Here is a 20873-nt window from a genome sequence, read left to right as displayed (position 1 = left end):
AGATAAAACTAATTACTATGAATCCTTAGCATGTGGAGGAATAAAGAGGTGAATGGGCACCAATGCAACGGACAGCATCATGGCAGCGCTTAAAGAATAGTAGTTGCTCTTGTGTTTCCTGGTTACCACAGCATTTAAAACGATAACAACCTTGCTATAAAGAAAGTTATTAATTTTGGTGATTTTTATTTTAAAAATATATGAGGAAATTGAGCCATTATTTACATTTTATCGTTTAATATGTGACATGTTTAAAGTTTCAAATCAATTGTTACTCATCCTGAAAGACCTTTAGTGTAACTAAGATTGCTTGAAAATGGATTAGTGTCCTTTTGATTTCTAGCCAGAGCGGCTATCTAATTGCTTGTGGGGTGCAATTATAGTACCTTGCATTAGAAATTCTTACATGGCAAATTACAAAGCACGGGTGATAGACATCTCCTGTCACTGGGGCCCATTTAATATTTTTAATAGTTCACTCCACACATAGTGTGATGCTTATAGTTTTTACCTGGAGAACTTATTTTCAATTACCTGTGTTGATAGACAAAAACTGAAAGCAAGAAAAGGAAGATAGCAATCATTCCTTTCTGAAAAATGCAGCGTCACTTCAAAAATACAGCTTTTGGTTTTGTGTTGTTTTCATATCTTAGTTATTCTCTGCTTATTTCCAAAAAGGACTTAAGAATGACTTACAAGAAAAGCCATAAACAACTAGTACATAGAATATAAACACAAAGGGAAAACAAAATTAGGAAAAATAATGAGAATATGTTAATTATAAAATACAGCATAGTTTCAATAAATAAAATGTACCTATTATTTTCCTTAGCATTATGGAACATAGAGAATAGAAGAATCAAAATAAGTTATATAGATCTTATTATGAGAAAAGGAGAAACATATTCTTTTCTATGGAGAGGCAATTTTAATATTGCTATCTAAATTTAAACAACAATTCTAACATGGGCTTTCTATAACAGACAGAGATAAACCAATGTTCCATGTTTTGAAAAAAAAAACATGTTGTAATGTATTTAAAGTTGTTTTTTTATTTGTTTGTTTGTTTGTTTACTATCTTTCACAAAACTAAAGCTGATTCTTTCAGGAGCTAATAAGAAATGTTTTAAGTTCATAGCCTTTCAGGGGTCCAAAAATGCATGAAGACTATCTGGATCCCAAAGAAATCTGTATACTAGGAAAATCTTAAAATCACACTAGACTGCACACTAGAAAGATATTACTTTAAACATTACTTACAGTCGTGTCCTGCACGACAAGAGCTGTGGGAAGCAAGAAGGGTGGCGCAGGGTTAAGACAGACAGTAGCCAAGAATAAAGTGTAAGCGGGACCAAGGGACTCAAGCCTCAAGTTCTGAGCCCCGAATGGGGCCAACGTATTGTTTTTATTAGTAAACAAATGAGGAAGTAAAGCTTGTTAATCTCAAGGTCTGTGAGTTATGTGCCTGTTGGCTGTTTTCCCGAAAGTCCCAATTGTGCTCCAGCACTTACTGTGCCTTCACACACACGTAAAACCCAGGGGATGGAGTCATTGTTCTGAAACCATCCATTGAAGGGGAGTGACTGATATCTTTCCATCTGGACTCAGTTTGCTGAGGCAGTCTCTTGTGATATCCTGGAAAGGCATGGGGAACAAATGGTTTGGCAGCTGTAAGGCAACAACTTACATTACTCTGAGTTTTGGTGTTGATTGACAGAAAATTGGAGGTTATTCTCTGCAAAAAGAAAGGGTATTGAGTTCTGATATTCTGTACTAAGTTGAGCTTTCTTGAATTTTATTTTCCCTTCTCTGTAGATATATATGAATGTACTTCTAACAGATTATAAAAAAGAAAATGTGTTCTTTTGACTTTTTCAAAGATTTAAAGAACTAAGTAATGTTTTAGGGAAAATGATGGTGCTGGGAGAGAATCCATGTAGCATAAGAATTAGTTCAAAATCTGCTAAGTGAGTCTATTAATTACATTTCATTTTAAAAACATAGGGAAATATAAAAACAAACATGTATTTTAAAATTTAGTGATGTTCAGAGTATCATTAATTTCAACATGCCTTGGAAACTACAGATAAGAATTTGTTCTAAAATGGAGAATCAAATTTTGTCCAGCAAATCTTTAGAGATTCTCATTCATTTCCCAGAGGTAAGCCTTTCTTGGAAAATACATTCCTCAGGGCTGACTTTACTCCCTTATTCCTCAGGCTATAGATCAGTGATTCAGCATGGGGTTTCAAGATTATTCAATATCTGAATTAAAGCACCAAGCAAGGCACTGGGATTGGACTGTTGATACATGATAATTACTGGCCCATAGGCACAGAAATTTGCAGTGATGTATGCACTGCAGATGAAGAATGCTCTTTGACTGGCATTTGCAGAGTAAATTTTTAGTATGAAGATCCCAATACGAGTGTAGAAACAAGGATGAGGAAAAAGCAATTGAGAGACAAAAAACCAACATTTGTAAATCCTACCCTGTGGGTCACAGATGTATCTTCACAGGCTAAGGGTAAGACTGCAGGTATGTCACAGAAGTAATAGTCCACCTCATTAGAGCCACAGTAGGATAACTGGAAAGAAAGGGAGGTCAGGAAAATGGTGTGGACACAGCCAGCCATCCAGGTCTCTGTGGCCAAGATGGAACAGACCTTGTGGTTCATGATGACCATGTATCTCAAAGGATAACATATGGCAACAAAGTGGTCGTAGGCCATAACTGTGTACAGAAAACACTCAGTAGAGCCCAGGAAATAGTAGAAGAAAAGTTGGGCAATACAACCCTGAAAAAGAGATACCTTGACTATGCCCTGAAAGGTATCTCAGGAGCAGTGTTGAAGGGAAACCCATGTCAAACATAGAGAGGTTTCCCAAGAAAAAATACAAAGGAGTGTGAAACTGAGAGGAGGAGATGATAGCTATAAGAACAAGCATATTTTCCAGTAGATTACATAAATATAAAGACGAGAACAGGAGAAAATGGATGGTCTCTACGCCTTCTGTCTCAGGGATTCCCAGCAGTAGAAATTCAGTCACTATTTTGTGATTTCTCATTTTTATGGAAGAACCAACTCTTGAGTGTCTGTGAAAAGAAATTTGCAGTTAAATTTAATATGTATTTAAATTAACTGTGTTTAAATCAGCAAAATGGAAAAGGAGAAAATGATCTAGATATTTAAAGAGTAGTGGAAATGTCTTGATCTGCTTGCTTTTCTCCATACTGGATATCTCTCTGCAGTACAGTTTCTATTTACAGATGCCCCTATTACAATCTCACCAAGAACTCACTTACATTTTGCAGTTCCTCTCTAATTCCAGGGGCTGCAATAATTCCCAAACACGGGGTCTTTTTAAATAACTTCGGTTTTCCTTTGGACATTAATTCCCCTGAGCCAGCGACCTTATTGAGCAAGAGAATAATTAACTACTTGGTATAATTGGACCTTAGAAAGTAAAGAGAGAGAGAGAGAGAGAGAGAGAGAGAGAGAGAGAGAGAGAGAGAGAGAGAGAGAGAGAGAAAGGAGGAAACTGTTTAGAGTTTAAATCTTTTATGATTTCCTTTGTAAAGTATACTTCAGTGGAGTAATAACTTTAAAAAATAATTTGGCACATGTATCACTCATATGTACATTTATATATTTATTACTTTTTCATGTGTATGTATTGTTTTAATAAATAAATTATGCTATTTTACTATACTGTACCAACAAGATTGACTTATTATAAGCAATAGTAATTGGGGTAGCTCAGAGAATTAAATAAATTCATAAAAAACTAGGCCTATGGGAGGGTGGGAACTAGGGTAGCTTCAAGGGTCTCAGCAGTAAAAATGTATAGAGCAGCCTCAGGGCACTGTCATAAGGTGATTCAGCCTCAGCTGCCTTTGCTTCTGTGTGGCTCAGCTCCAGATTCAAATCTGATTTCCTTGGCTTAGTCACAGGGTGCAGTGAAATGGAGATGGGCAGTTCTCCAAAGGGTAGGGCAAAAGCCTATTGCCAGGAGAAAGGGGAAAGAAACATACTGAGAAGCCAAAAATAATTCTAAGCTACCATTTGAAGTTATCTATCTTATACCACTTGGCATCTGTTAAAGCTTTTAGTTAGATGCCTTGCATACTATTACTACTACTTCTACTACTACTACACACACACACACACACACACACACACAGGTCGGTCACTTAAGGTCGCAAAGTCATCCTAGAAAAAGTGCTACATACCTCATTGCTGAATATCACTACAGTCACCTTTGAAGTACTCCCCTTGGGAAGCTATGCACCAATGCCAGTGCCTTGTCCACCCTTTAAAGCAATTTTGGAACTCTTTTACTGGAATGGCCATCAGAGTTGTCGTCGTATTACCCTTGATGTCCTGAATGTCATCAAAATATCTTCCTCTCAATATTTCCTTTATCTTCAGGTAAAGAAAGAAGTCATTGGGGGTCAGATCAGATGAGTGAGAAGGTGTTCCAATACAGTTATTTGTTGACTGGCCAAAACCTCCCTCACAGACAGTGCCGTGTGAGCTGGTGCATTGTCGTGATGCAAGAGGCATAAATTGTTGGCAAAAAGTTCAGGTCGTTTTCGTCTAACTTTTTCATGCAGACTTTTCAGCACTTCAAAATCGTAAACTTGGGGGCTGGCCTGGTGGCTCAGGCAGTTGGAGCTCTGTACTCCTCATGCCGAAGGCTGCTGGTTTGATTCCCACATGGGCCAGTGGGCTCTCAACCACAGGTTGCCCATTAGATTCCTCGACTTCCGCAAGGGATGGTGGGCTCTGCCCCCTGCAACCATGATTGAAACATGGCATTTTGAGGTGATCTGCCGCTGGGCTCCTGGATGGCTCAGTTGGTTGGAGTGCATCGTCTCTACCACAAGGTTGCTGGTTCGACTCCCGCAAGGGATGGTGGGCTACGACCCCGGCAACTAATAATAGCAACTGGACCTGGAGCTGAGCTGCGCCCTCCACAACTAGGATTGAAGGTACAACAACTTGACTTGGAAAAAAAGTCGTGGAAGTACACACTCTTCCCCAATAAATTCCTGTTCCCCTTCCCCAATAAAATCTTAAAAAAAAAATGATAAACTTGGTTAACTGTTTGTCCAGTTGGCACAAATTCATAATGAATAATCCCTCTGATATCAAAGAAGGTTAACAACATAATTTTGACTCTTGATTTGGACTGGTGTTTAACTTTTCTGGTCATGGAGAATTGGCTGACTTCCATTGCACACTTTGACGCTTTGTTTCAGGGTCATATTGTTACACCCATGTTTCATGACCAGTGATAACATGGCTCAAATCATCGTCTTTCCTCTTGAAAAGGTTTTGGCAAACTTTGACTCTTTTGGTTTTGTTCATCGGTGAGCTCCCTTGGGGACCCTCTTTGCACACACCTTTCTCATGCCAAGATTTTCAATTAAGATTTTCCTGACTGTTTCACTATTGATGTTTACTTGGTCTGCTATGCTTCTCATAGTCAGCTGATGATTTTGACTCACAATTCGACAAATTTTTGCAATGCTTTTGTCAGTTCTGCTCGTTATTGTCCACCCTGACCTCTCTTCATCAGTGATACATTTTCTCCCCTCAGAAAAATGTTTATTCCATTTGTATACTGCCGGTTTTTTAATGGCATTATCCCCATAAACTTGGACTAACATCTCCCTGATTTTACTTCCACTCTTGCCAAGTTTAACAAGAAATTTAATGTTCATTATTTGCTCTAATTCAAGCTCAGACATTCTTGTGACGGCACACAAAAATACACAACAACAATAATGAACACCACTGAGCAAGATACCACCACACGTTGACACAAACACAACTGTAAGAAACTGATATACCAAGGTTATGAAACCTTACGGAGCTTTTTGTACAGTGCTGCCAACGTAAGCGCACAGTGGCAAGTTCGCGAACTTAATTGTCAGACCGTGTGTGTGTGTGTGTGTGTGTGATACAAAAAAGCATTTCACCTTTTAGGAGATTTCATTTACTAAAGAATAACATTTGTTCAAAAAGGCTTGCAATGCATACACACTGTACTTAATAGTAAACGTTATGCAAAAAAACTAAATGATAGAATAGTGTACTTGATCTATGTTCTCAATAAGGGACAGAGAAAGGGTGATGAGTTAGGAGCAATAGAGGGAGAAGAAAGCCATTCCACCTTTTTTCCTTGTTTCAGCTTTTCCTCCTGTGACTGAGTGGTTAAATCAGACAGTTCCTGTGCTAGAGATCCCGTTGTCTCCAATTCAGCCAGGATGAGATAGAGTCTTCACTTGGACTCTGTTTAAGCCACATTTTCCACTCAACTTACCAGAGAACCCTGTGATAAGGATCATTGAAGTCTTGCTGATCATTTTGTTCTCAGTTTGCTGGTGAATCCTGTTTACATTCTTTATGAGTTAGAACTCAGGAGTTGACTACAAGTCTTAGGTCCTAACCTCATATCAAGTCATCCCAAACGTGCATGAAAGCAATCCAAATTAAAAAAAAGTAATAGGATTGCTAGCAAAGAGTTGAGGTAGGCAATCATGAATTTATAGTGCCGCTTTAAAAAACTGCCTGGTTTGTGATTTTTCTCTAAGAAAGCCTATCAGGATAGGTGCAAGAATGAAGCAGGCAGGTGAGTTCACTGAAGACTGGGCAGGGAGACATGACAGAGGGCAGGATTTGAATAATTTGGAACTAGCTATAATAATAGTCAAAAAATAATAGTAAAAAATATAAACTAGACAAGAAGCTAAGTAAGACAAGAAAGTGCTGACAAGAGAAAAGAAAGTGATGTGAACAAATTAGAGATTTCAATGAAGTAATTTATACATTCTACAAAAATTTATTAGCAATGCTGTGCTGTGCAAAAATTGCTATGTTCTGGTGAGCGGGAATTAGCCTTTATCACTGACTCTGAAGAGCTTAGTAAAAGAAGAAAGACGCTAACCAAATAATCATACATATAAATTATAATTATTTAATATGGTAAATGCTAGAAAGACAAGTTCAGATGATTGAAAAATTTTAATGGGAAAGTGTATCCTAAGTAGTTCACTCATGTCCTTGTTCAGGTCAGTAAATATGTATGCACATCATGATTTGTATGGAGAGGTTGTGTTCCTTGAGGGGTGGGGAGGACTTCCCTGAGAAAATGTTATCCCAGCTGAGATCGGAAAAGTGAGTAAACGCACAGGGAAAGGGGGATCAGAAACCATTCTAGGCAGGGGCAATAGCATGTGCAAAGGCTTTGGAAAGGAACAGCATATTTGAAGAACTGAGGAAAGAGAGGGAAACAATTGTGAGATAAAGCTTGAGAGGCCGAAAAGCAAATGATTACTTAAGGCTCAGTGGTACTTTTTAAGATTATAACATCTATAATAGTAGCTTTAAGAAACTTTAAGAGGGTTTAAAGCAGCATTGTATTTAAATGTATGTGGGAGAGAGGGAATAAAAATACAATGAGAGCAAATAAGGAAGAACTTAGGACTGCAATTTGAAATACTTGGTCAGGAAAAATGGAGAAAAGACAGTCACTACGTCAGATAAATGTTCCTGGGAATGTATGTGGACTAATGCCACACTTTAGCTGAATCTGATGACATTATATGAGAACTTCATTTTTTGTTTTTTAAGTTTCTATACCTGAGCTTACACTGAGAATCATACTTCAGTTCCAGTAATCAGATAAGGCCCCCACACAGATATATTCTGGAAACACCCAGAAGATTAAAACCAACAGAGGATAGGAACAAATTGAGGATGAAAATAATAGAATTCCACTCTCTGGGATTAGAACATTTTATTACATATTAGTTCAGGCATAATTTATTAAAAAAAACATAATACATACTACACCCCTGGGCTTATAAATGACTGCACAGTTTTTCCTCCAGGGTAATTGCTCTGATTTTTTTTTTTCTTCCCTAAAACTTCCTGATTCACTTAAACTGCCTCCCTTGATTCCATACTGGGTGGTCCTTTTTATTTTTTCTTCCTCTTAAAAATATCTCTTAAAAAATGTTACAACCTTATTACAACATCATGAAAGTAACACAGAGAAACATAATGAAGCAAGTGAAAATACCCAAAATTGGATTATCCATTTTAAAAATTTGGATGAACACACTTTCAGTCATCCATTTATACATATGAGGTCGGACAATTAAGTTAGCTAACTCATCCTAGAAAAAGTGCAACATACTTCATTGCTGAATATCACTACAGTCACCTTCAAAGTGCTCCCCTTGGTGAGGTATGCACCAATGCCAGCACCTAGTCCACCCTTCAAAGCAATTTTTGAACTCTTTTTCTGGAATGGCCATCAGAGCTGTCGTTGGATTACACTTGGTTTCCGGAATGTCATCAAAATGTCTTCCTCTCAACATTTCCTTTATCTTCGGTTAAGAAAGAAGTCATTGGGGGTCAGATCAGGTGAGTACGGAGGTTGTTCCAATACAGTTATTTGTTGACTGGCTAAAAACTCCCTCACAGACAGTGCCGTGTGAGCTGGTGCATTATCGTGATGCAAGAGCCATGAATTGATGAAAAGTTCAGGTAATTTTTGTCTAACTTTTTCATGCAGCCTTTTCAGCATTTTCAAAAAGTAAATTTGGTTAACTCTTTGTCCATTTGGTATAAATTCGTAATGAATAATCCCTGTGATATCAAAAAAAGGTTAGCAACATGGTTGAAACAAGTTCACGAACTTAATTGTCAGACCTCGTAGATACATTTATATGAAGATTTTAAAAAATAAGGTATCCCAGGGTCTTTAGTTTTTATAATCAGGGTGTTGGGTAAGGAGAGAACTGGAGAAGCTAGGAAGGAAAGATTAGTGAAAAATAGAAAAGACAGACAGTGACTTGTGAATATAAAAAGAAGAGTTACAGTTGGCTGAGAGAAAGGAAAGCTTGAAGATAGGAATAAGAAATAATGTGGGATTCCTCTCATATACCAAAGATACTGAAAGGAAAAAAAGCTGAGGTACGATTTATTGGGGTCTGTGTGTTAAAGGACTAACATTTATTTTCAAATTTTCAGCAAAATTGCTATACTGCGTATAACTGCATGAGGATATGAGATAGAATCCTAATTTTATACGCAAACTGTAGGGAAAATGACCTGACACTCACAAACCTTGTTTCACTTTCTGTAACAGGATCTCAGTGTTCTTATGCAGATAAATTTGACAATATATGTAAAGCACTTGCACAGTTTTTGGTAAGAAATAAGGACTTGGTAAATGGTTACCCTAGGCCTACCTTAGGCTACATTTTTCCAACTCTTCTCTGCCCACACCAAACAAGTATTTAACAATTTAACAGTGATTTGAAAGGGTTCAACAATAGTCATAAGAAAAACAAAAGAATTAGCAAACTGGAAAACCACAAGGATATATGAAAACTAAAACAGCATATTTATTTTTAAATTGTGGTAAAATATACATAGTATAAAATTTACTTTCTCAAACATTTTTAAGTGTACAGTTCAGTAGTGTTAAGTATATTCTTACTATTGTGCAATCAAGCTCCAGAACTTTTTCATCTTGCAAAACTGAAACTCTATATTCATTAAACAACACCCATTTTCTCTCCCCAACCCCTGGGAATCACCATTCTTTTTCTATTGACTTGATTACTCTAAATACCTCATATAACTGAAATTATACAGTATTTATCTTTTTGTGATTGGCTTATTTCACTTAACAAAATGTCTCAAAGTTTCATCCATGGTGTAGCATGTGTCAGAAATTCCTTTTTAAATCTGGATAATATTCCATATATGTATATCCATATACCACAGTTTGTTTATCCATTCATCATCAGTGGACACTTTGATTGTTTCCACCCCCGAGTTCTTGTGAATAATACTGCTAAACATGCTATGAATATGAGCATCTCTTCAAGGCCCTGCTTTCAATTCTTTTGTATGTATACTCAGAGTTAGAATTGCTGGATCACATGGTAATCATATTTTTAAATTTTTTGAAGAAGCACTGTACTAATTTCCATACTGGCAGCATCATTTTACATTCCCACCAACAGTACATAGGGTTTCAATTTCTCCACATCCTTGCCAACACTTATTTTCTTTTTAAAGTAATAATAATCCTAATAGTTGTGAGATGATAGCTCATTGTGACTAGGATTTGCATTTCCCTAATAATTAGTGATATTGAACATATTTCCATACTTTTTTTGTCCATTTGTATGTGTTCTTTGGAGTGGTAGGTGCATGTATGTGTGGACATATGTGTTTTAAATAAAATTCTGTGTTAGGTGTTTTACTAAAGTTTTAGATGTAAGAACTATTTAAACTGTTTAAAAGTTGTTTTTCTCTTCAATGCCAAACAGTTGTTACAACACTGATTTAGAAGTGGCCAAAAATGTGGTCAGCGTTCATTCAGATTTCAGCTTTCATATACCTTTAATTTTACTTAAATGTGGATATATATTTAAATTAGTTCATGTTCTTGTCCTGCATCCTAGTTATTTCACTCACATTCCTCTTTTTATATAAATAAATATGAAATTAGATCATAATTTGAATAGCTAAGTAGTATCCATTCATTCATTCTACAAACTTACACTGGTTACTTACTGTGTCACTGGGCTGTGTCTTATGGACACAACAGTGAATAAGAAAAACATGATCTGTTTTTCTATAATCGATAAAACCCGATAAACCTCACCAGCTCTTGCTAATTCAGCTTATGTACCGCCATCCTCAGCAAACTCTTAAAAGGAACTGTAGTAAGCATAAACATAAGACATAAAAACATTAGGTCAAGGTGTAGCCTATGAGCTGGGAAGAGATGGGCTACATTTTCTTCTTAAAGAACACTTAATATCACATACGAAAGCTCTCATGAAATCAAGAGCAGAAGGTGGATTTAGTAGTAAACAAAGAACAGAGAGCTTGGTTGAATTAGGCCACGAAGCACGCACACACCGCCCGTCACCCTCCTCAAATATGAAAGTACTACCCAAACCTATTCCCATGTATCCAGAGGAGATAAGTCGTAACAAGGTAAGCATACTGGAAAGTGCGCTTGGACACATCGAAGTGTAGCTTAAACCAAAGCACCTGGCTTACACCCAGGAGACTTCACGCACACAATGAACACTTTGAACAAGCACTAGCCCAGCCGCGACCTAACTCAACTTACATAATCAACCAAAACAAAACATTTACTCCCCCCCCCCCCCCCGTGAAAGTACAGGAGATAGAAAACTCACTCGGCGCTATGGAGACACTACCATAAGGGAACGATGAAAGACATACTAAAAGTACAAAACAGCAAAGCTTACCCCTTGCACCTTTTGCATAATGATTTAACTAGAGCAATTTAGCAAAAAGGACTTAAGTTAATCACCCTGAAACCAGATGAGCTACCACAAACAGCTTTACAGAGCAAACCCGTCTATGTGGCAAAATAATGGGAAGATTTGTAGTTAGAGGTGAAAAGCCTACCGAGCCTGGTGATAGCTGGTTGTCCAGAACAGAATATTAGTTCAAATTTAAACCTTACCTGAAAAACTAACAATTCTAATATAAGTTTAAATACTAGTCTAAAGGGGTACAACTCTCTAGACACAGGGTACAACCTTTAGTAGAGAGTAAGTATAGCCAATACCATAGTTGGCCTAAAAGCAGCCACCAATTAAGAAAGCATTAAAGCTCAACAAACCCACAAGCTTAATCCCTAAAATAAAAACTAACTCCTAATGCACACAACTGGACTATTCTATTACCAAATAGAAGCAACACTGTTAATATGAGTAACAAGAACTACTCCCAGCACAAATCTATATCAGAATGGATAACCCGCTGATAGTTAACAATAAACCCAAGCACAACCCAAAGCCAAGAAAAGCCACAAAACAAGTTGTTAGCCCAACACAGGAGTGCAATAAGGAAAGATTAAAAGAAGTAAAAGGAACTCAGCAAACACAAACTTCGCCTATTTACCAAAAACATCGCCTCTAGCATTTTAAGTATTAGAGGCACTGCCTGCCCTGTGACATCTGTTCAGCAGCCATGGTATCCTGACCGTGCAAAGGTAGCATAGTCACTTGTTCCCTAAATAGGAACTTGTATGAATGGCCACAGGAGGGTTTTACTGTCTCTTACTTACAATCAGTGAAATTGACCTTCCCGTGAAGAGGTGGGAGTGCTCTAACAAGACGAGAAGACCCTATGGAGCTTTAATTAACTAATCCAATAAAGACATATCACTACCTACCCAGGGCCCAACTCCCCTTTATATGGATTAGCAATTTAGGTTGGGGTGACCTCGGAGCACAGAAAAACCTCCGAGTGATCAAAATTTAGACTAACTAGTCAAAACACAACATCACTTATTGATCCAAAACTTGACCAACAGAACAAGTTACGCTAGGGATAACAGCGCCATCCTATTTAAGAATCCATATCAACAATTAGGGTTTATGACCTCGATGTTGGATCAGGACATCCCAATGGTGCCACAGCTATTAACAGTTTGTTTGTTCAACGATTAAAGTCCTACATGATCTGAGTTCAGACCAGAGTAATCCAAGTTGGTTTCTATCTGTTCTAGGCTCCTCCCACTACAAAAGGACAAGAGAAGCGAGGCCCACTTCACTAAAGCACCTTCAAGTTAATAGACGATTTAATCTTAATCTAGTAACTACAAATAACTCTGCACAAGAAACAGGGATTGTTAGAGTGGCAGAGCCCGGTAATTGCATAAAACTTAAACTTTTATTGCCAGAGGTTCAACTCCTCTCTCTAACAACATGTTCATAGTTAATCTCCTACTAGTAATTGTCCCAATCCTCTTAGCCATGGCATTCCTTACCCTCATCAAACAAAAAGTACTAGGCTACATGCAATTCCATAAAGGACCAAACATTGTAGGCCCCTACGGACTCCTCCAACCAATCGCCGAAGCCATGAAGCTGTTTACCAAAGAACCCCTACGTCCCCTAACATCATTAATTTCCATGTTCATTATTGCACCAGTCCCAGCCCTCGCCCTAGCCCTAACAATATGAACTCCCCTATCCATACCACACCCATTAATCAGCATAAACCTAGGCATCCTATTTATACTGGCTATATCAAGCCTAGCCATATACTCCATCCTATGATCAGGCTGAGGCTCAAACTCCAAATACGCACTAATTGGAGGCTTACAGGCAGTAGCACAAACTATCTCCTATGAAGTAACCCTTGCAATTATCCTACTCTCCGTACTACTATTAAGCGAGCCCTTTTCACTATCAACCCTAATCACCACACAAGAACACATATGACTAACGTTCCCATCATGACCAGCGCTGATTTCATCCGAGGACGTCCTGCACTCATGAGACGTACCCTCCCTAGGCCTAAAAACAGATGCCATCCCAGGACTCCTAAACCAAACCACCCTCTTGTCTACCCCACCTGGCCTCTATTACAACCAATGCTCTGAAATTTGTGGCTCAAAACACAGCTTCATGCCAATTGTCCTCGGGCGAGTCCTACTTAAGCACTTTGAAAAATGATCATCATTAATAGCATAGAGTCATTAAGAAGCTAAGCAGCGTTAATCTTTTAAGTTAAAGACTGAGGACCTAACCCCTCCTTAATGAAATGCCACAACTAGACACATCAACATCATTTCCGTGGTCCTCACCCTATTTATCATAATACAGCTAAAGGTCTCAAAGCACTCCTTCCACTCCAACCCAGAGCCCCTAGAAGTCAAGTCATCAAAACACCACCCCTTGAGAAACCAAATGAACGAAAATTTATTCACCTCTTTCATTACCCCAATAATAATGGGTCTCCCCATTGTCGTCTTAATCATTATATTCCCCAGCATCCTGTTCCCCTCAACAAACCAGCTAATTAACAACGATCTTATTGCCATCCAACAATGATTAATCCACATGACATCAAAACAAATAATGGCCATCCACAACCCCAAAGGCCAAACCTGAACTCTAATACTAATATCCCTTATTCTATTTATTGACTCAACAGATTTGCTGGGGCTCCTACCACACTCATTCACACCAACCACACAACTATCTATAAACTTAGGCATGGCTATCCCCCTATGAGCCGGAACCGTTATTCTAGGGTTTCTTCATAAAACAAAAGCCTCCCTGGCCCACTTCCTACCACAAGGAACTCTCCTGCTCCTAATCCCCATGCTAGTAATTATCAAAATCATCAGCCTGTTCATTCAACCTATAGCCCTCGCCACACAGCTAACAGGCAACATCACCGCTGGACATCTCCTAATTCACCTAATCAGTGGTGCCATGCTAGCCCTACTAAGTATTAGCATGGCTACTGCCTTCATTACATTCATTATTCTAATCCTAGAATTCGCTATCGCTCTAATTCAAGTCTACGTATTCACACTACTAGTTAGCCTTTACCTACATGACACCTAATGACCCACCAAACTCACGCATATCACATAGTTAATCCAAGCCCTTGACCACTCACAGGAGCCCTGTCCACCCTTCTTCTGACATCCGGCCTAGAAATATGATTTCACTTTAACTCCATACTACTACTAACCCTTGGCCTAATGGCTAACGTACTAACTGTATACCAGTGATGATGAGACATCATTTGGGAGAGTACCTTTCAAGGACATTACACACCAATCGTACAGAAAGGCCTCCGATATGGAATAATCCTATTTATCATCTCGGAAATCTTCTTCTCAGGGTTCTTTTGAACCTTCTACCACTCAAGCCTAACCCCCACCCCTGAACTTAGGAGGGTGCTAACCATCCACAGACATTTACCTCCTCAATCCCTTAGAAGTCCCTCTCCTTAACACATCAGTTCTACTGGCCTCGGGACTATCCATCACCTGAGCCCACCACCGCTTAATAGAAGGTAACCGCAACCACATACTTCAGGTCCTATTTATCACCATTTTCCTTGGACTATATTTCACCCTACTACAAGCTTCAGAGTACCACGAGACCTCCTTTACAATCTCAGACGGAGTATATGGCTCAACATTCTTCATAGCCACTGGATTTCATGTCCTGCACGTTATTATTGGTTTAACATTCCTTATCGTATGTTTCCTACGTCAACTAAAATTCCACTTCACATCTAAACACCATTTTGGATTCGAAGACACTTCCTGGAACTAACATTTTATAGATGTCGTATGACTATTCCTATACGTATCTATCTATTGAAGAGGATCTTGTTCTTTTAGTATTAAAAAGTACAGTTGACTTCCAATCAATTAGCTTTGGTAGACCCCAAAAAAGAATAAAAAACTTCATATTAACTCTCCTAACAAACACTCTCCTAGCCTTATTACTTGTAACTATTGCATTTTGACTCCCACAAACCAACATCTATTCAGAAAAATCAAGCCCCTAGGAATGCGGATTTGACCCTATGGGTTCTGCCCGCCTGCCTTTCTCCATAAAATTCTTCCTGGTAGCCATCACATTCCTGCTATTCGACCAAGAAATCGCCCTCCTCCTGCCCCTGCCATGAGCATCCCAAGCCGACAACCTGAAAGTCATACTCAACACATCCCTGCTCCTAATCTCTTTATTAGCCATTAGCCTAGTCTACGAATGATCCCAAAAGGGGCTAGAGTGAACCGAATAGTGATAAAAAGTTTAAATAAAACAAATGATTTCGACTCATTAAATTATGAATATACTCATAATTATCAAGTGGCCTTAATCTACATAAACACCATACTAGCCTTTACAATTTCCCTACTGGGCCTATTACTATACCGATCCCACCTAATATCCTCACTTTTATGCCTAGAGGGTATAATACTCTTTATGTTCGTCATAGTAACAGTAATGATTCTAAACACACACCTAACTACATCAAGCATGATACCAATCGTATTATTAGTGTTCGCAGCCTGTGAGGCAGCCCTAGGCCTATCCCTACTTGTCATAGTGTCTAACACCTATGGTGTCGACCATGTCCAAAACCTAAACCTATTACAATGCTAAAAATCATCATCCCCACGGCTATGTTAATCCCCCTTGTGTGACTATCAAAACGCACTGTAATCTGAATCAACCCCATAATAGACAGTCTAATGATCAGCCTATTAAGCTACCAATACTAAACCAACTCACCAACAATAGCCTAATCTCCTCATTAGTCTTTGTCTCTGGCTCTCTATCAACACCCCTGCTCATGCTAACCACCTGACTCCTGCCACTCAAGCTAATCGCCAGCCAACATCGCCTGGCCAAAGAACCATTAAACCAAAAAAAACTATTCATAACTATGCTAATTCTACTGCAAGTATTCCTAATCATAACATTCACCACCACTGAACTAATCATATTTTGTGTCCTATTCGAAGCCACACTCCTACCGACCCTGATCATCATCATTACCCGATGAGGAAATCAAACAGAATGACTAAACGCAGGGCTCTACTTCCTGTTCTATATACTAGCGCAGGGGTGTCCAAACTTTTTTCAACATTTTTCACCAAGGGCCATATGCAGTAAAATACACAAACAGCCGGGCCACTCACTCGAGGTGAAGTACGTATTGCCTCACCTGGTTTATTTAAGTAAACTAAATAGATTTTTGGAATTTGCTGCGGGCCAATTAAAAATGGATCGCGGGATGCAGTTGGCCTGAGGGCCGCAGTTTGGACACCCCTGCTCGGACTAGCGGGCTCCCACTAGGTAAATTTCGTGCCAGCCACCACGGTCACATGATTAACCCAAATCAACAGAAATACGGTGTAGAGTGTTTAAGAGTACAAAAAGATAAAGTTAAATTCTAACTAAGCTGTAAAAAGCCATAGCTAAAATAAAAATAAACTATGAAAGTGACTTTAGAAATTCTGAACACACGATAGTTAAGACCGAAGCTGGGATTAGATACCCCACTATGCTTAGCCCTGAACCCAATCAACACAACAACATTATTCGCCAGAGTACTACTAGCAACAGCTTAAAACGCAAAGGACTTGACGGTGCTTTATACCCCTCTAGAGGAGCCTGTCCTATTTTATGGGATTTTGCATTGTATAGAAGAGAAATTTATTGAAAAGTACAAGTATTAGTGTGATGAGGATCTGTCCATAATCACTATCCAGGCTTTACCAGATATCACAGAATGTGGGTTCTTCCACCAATATCTAGCATTAATAGTACAACAAACTGATATTAGAATTGCTTGGATCCATGCATATCATCTAGGATAGACATTCCCAAAGTGTGAGAATAAGATTCTGTGTGATCTTAGATTTTGCTAGTCAGTATGGAAGGTGGCATAGAAACCTAATATTGCACCTCAACCCATTTATCTATACTTAAATGAGCTTCATTTTGTCCTTTTTGCCTCATGCCTTTGTAAGAGCTACAATTTATAAATATAAATCCCAAATAAGGGATTTATATTTTTGGCATTGCTCTAATGGTTTCAAATAGGATGAAAACTTTTATGAGTAAAAATGGAATACAAAAGCTACAAATCACTAAAATGTCATGAAAACTAAGGCTAGTGTGTCTGTGGGATACCTAGTAAATGGTATGTGTTCTTTCTCCCTGGATTCAGGAGAAAATTGAGAAATAATTAACAGCTCAATATTGCTAAAGGCATAGTTAGAAAACGTAACTTTGTGGGAGATTCAAATGGGCATGGTATATAAACCCATAATTCAGCCATCTTCTCTTCAAACAACATTGGACAAAAAGGTTTTCCCAATTCTTTTACATCAGGAGTAATGTTGAATATTGGCAGCCTGTAATTTTGGATATTGGCAGTTGGAAAACCATGACAATAAGAGTTAAGAGGGCTTGGGTCTAGTCTGAATTTACCATAACTAGATGTGTCATAAAGGGCACAATACTTATTGCTATATCAGAGTTACCCCATCTACAGATGGGTACAATGAATAGTGGCACAGAATAAATGGAAAATTAAAGTCAATATATCAACATGACCTATGTCAGTGAATATTTTACCAGTTATTTATTGAACACTTTATATGCATTATGAGCTCCAGAGAGAAGTAATGAGGATGAGTAAATTGCCAAGCAGGTCTTTTAGAGCAGTCATGTCATAGAGGGATTAAGAGTAGGGACTTTGGAGTTTACTGGATCTGTTCAAGGTCTGGTTTGCTGCTTAATGTGCATACTTGGGCCTATTATTTGAAATTTCTTATCCTCAAAACTCTTTTTTTTTCTTTCAAAATAAAAGCTCTATGAGGGTGATGTAAAGATTAAATAAGATGATATCTGTGAAATGTTCATCATAGTGACTAGAAAACAATTCATGCTCAATAAATATTAGTTAATACTATTCTTAGCAACATAGGGGAACTGAAATGTTTATAGGTGAAAAAGGGGAACAATTACATTCTAAATGGAGAAAGAAAAATGAAATGAGGAGTGATTTGGCACAGAGATGGACTATTGAAGTGTGCTTCTTGGACTGACAGAGATCCTCATTATCCTAAAGCAGGCAAAATTGGCTGCCCTGAGATAAGAAATCTGCCTCCAGCTACATGCTATGCCCCTTGGATTCCTTACCCAGAATTAAGGCACTGAGAATAATATTAGTTATGGGGGTATTTATGGGGCCCCAGAGTTTACAGAGACACATAAACACAGAAAATCTTATTAGGCAAACAAAATATAATACTTTGGAGCAAACATTTTCTGTTTAAGAGGAGGATATAGAATAATAATGTTAAGAGATAATAAATTTCCAAAATCTATTACAAAATCCAAATTTATTCCAGAGAAGTAAGAACTACATTGTGGAACACTCTTTTTAGAGATGCTTTCACTTCTCTGTTTTCTTAAAGAATAGATTAACGAGTTCAGCATAGGTGAGACAATATTGCTTAATATTTGCTCCACAGCACCAAGCAAGGGGTTGGGTGTGGGTTGCACATAGATGATGATTACAGGATAACTAGAGTTATCAGGGAAATCACTTCATAAATTATATAAATGCCTAACTACTATGCTGCACACCTGAAACTAATATAAAATAATATTGATTGTCAACTATAAAAAATACAAAGTCACGAGATGTAAAGTATAGCATAGGGAATATAGCCAATGGAATATAGCTATGTACAGTGTCAGATGGGTAGTAAACTTGTTGGGGTTATCACTTTGTGAGGTGTGTAAAAGTCTACTCACTCTGTTGTTTTGTGCACCTGAAACTAATAATAAAAAGAAGAAATGAAAAACAACAGAAAAAAATAGATAGGAGTCCTATGAAAATATATGTGGGCATGTGAAGACTAGAGGAAGAAACAATTGCTGTAAGGATTAGTAAATTGCCAAGAAGGGTAAAGAGGCAAATTAATGAGAAGATGACAAAACAGCATGGTCTCCAGTCCCTGTGTCTGAGGTATCCCCAATAAAATAAACTCATTCAGTTCTGTGTGATTCTTTATATTCTGGAGGGGAGGTCTGTGTAGAGACAAAAGAGATGAAAGCATGAACGTGAAGACTGATTTATGACAGACACGGTGACACCAATACATTCATTGTCACTAATCTTTGTTTAAACATAATGATGATGAAATTAAAAATTAGAAATTCAAACACACGTCATAGAAATGGTGGTGGGAGGTGAGCCTCTTGAAATCTCTGGAATTTACAACAAATTAAATAGCTATAATTCCACAAAAGACTCTGCACAGCAGACAGGCAAGACTAAGAGATGCACAATTGAAATCATTTAAAGGTGGGGAAATTGGGTGAGTGGGAAACGAGGGAAGGGGGAACTGCAGAGAAGTAGGCCGTGTCAGGTCGAGGGCCTCAGGACCCAGACCAGAGCTCGGAGCTCCCTGCAGTCCAGAGTTATGGAATTCACGGGAGAGAGAAGTGCTCTCCTATGGCCCACAGTCCCAACTGAGAGATCAGCATATAATACAGCTGAACGCAACTCTCATGGATGAGACCTTGGAGCAAAGACTGAGGGAAGAAGTGTGAAATGGTGTTTAAGCCCTCACTGTCAAACAGAGTACAGAAGCCATAGGCACTGAGACTGGCCGACCCCACCCCACCCTTCCAGAGCTCACCCCAACCACCCTCCCAGTTCTAGAAGCAGAACAGTAGCAGTGTCACAACAATGGAACAGAATATTTGCAGTTCTGAGAACTGCAACCACCCAGCCATGGACTCACAGCCCAACTAGTTCTGGCGAAGGGGAAGGAGACTTGGGTGCAGGACTGGCTGTGCTGGTGGTTGCTGCCATTGCTCAGAGCCACCTCTCACAACCCACCACACCCCTGCCCCCACCTATCTGGGCAGATCCCTGCAAGAGTAAACAGAGCCACTGAAACACACAGGCTCTGAATCTGGTGCAGGAAGAGCTTTGGAACTTCAGAAACTCTCCATATACACCATGAGGCAGTGCTCTGTGACCCAGGGAACCTGCTCACAAAAGAGAAGCCCACCTTCCAGGGAAACCACCCCCACCCCATTGTGTGAGAAGTTGGAAGAGTGCAAGAGAAAATATAACTCTACAGTGTGAGAGAAAATAAAAGTCTGCAGAGGGAGGGGAAATAAAACATTCCACCAACACTTACTGAAAAACAAAAGAAAGACCAATTTCTATCAAGCTATTGCAGAACCCACTCCTGTAGATGCATAGGAAAAGAAATAATAACTCTTTAAATTCCATGACTAACCACAGTAGCAAGACAGCTCAGAAAGAAAATAAAAAGTCTTCAGAAAATGAACTTAAAGACATGGAAATATGTGACTTAAATGACAGAGAATTCAAGATTGCAGATTTTGAAAATTCAATTAGAGGCAAAGAAACATGGACAGGCAGTTTTATGAACTCAGAAACACAATCAAAGAATAAAATGAACATTTTACC

The 20873-nt window shown here is 38.6% G+C and overlaps 1 protein-coding gene across 1 annotated transcript; it reads right to left on the bottom strand.

Annotated features, from left to right (window-relative positions):
* Positions 1–2144: 2144 nt before the first annotated feature.
* On the bottom strand, positions 2145–3069 carry LOC117017207 (putative olfactory receptor 10D4). The gene is given in 4 exon segments (XM_033097154.1): positions 2145–2241; positions 2243–2435; positions 2438–2804; positions 2806–3069. Coding segments are annotated over 4 exon segments (921 nt in total).
* Between the last annotated feature and the right edge of the window lie 17804 nt (positions 3070–20873).

Source organism: Rhinolophus ferrumequinum, chromosome 25, assembly GCF_004115265.2.
Source record: "Rhinolophus ferrumequinum isolate MPI-CBG mRhiFer1 chromosome 25, mRhiFer1_v1.p, whole genome shotgun sequence".
NCBI lineage: Eukaryota > Metazoa > Chordata > Mammalia > Chiroptera > Rhinolophidae > Rhinolophus > Rhinolophus ferrumequinum.
The sequence above is the reverse complement of the archived record's forward strand: the minus strand, read 5'-3'. Positions and strand labels throughout refer to the sequence as shown.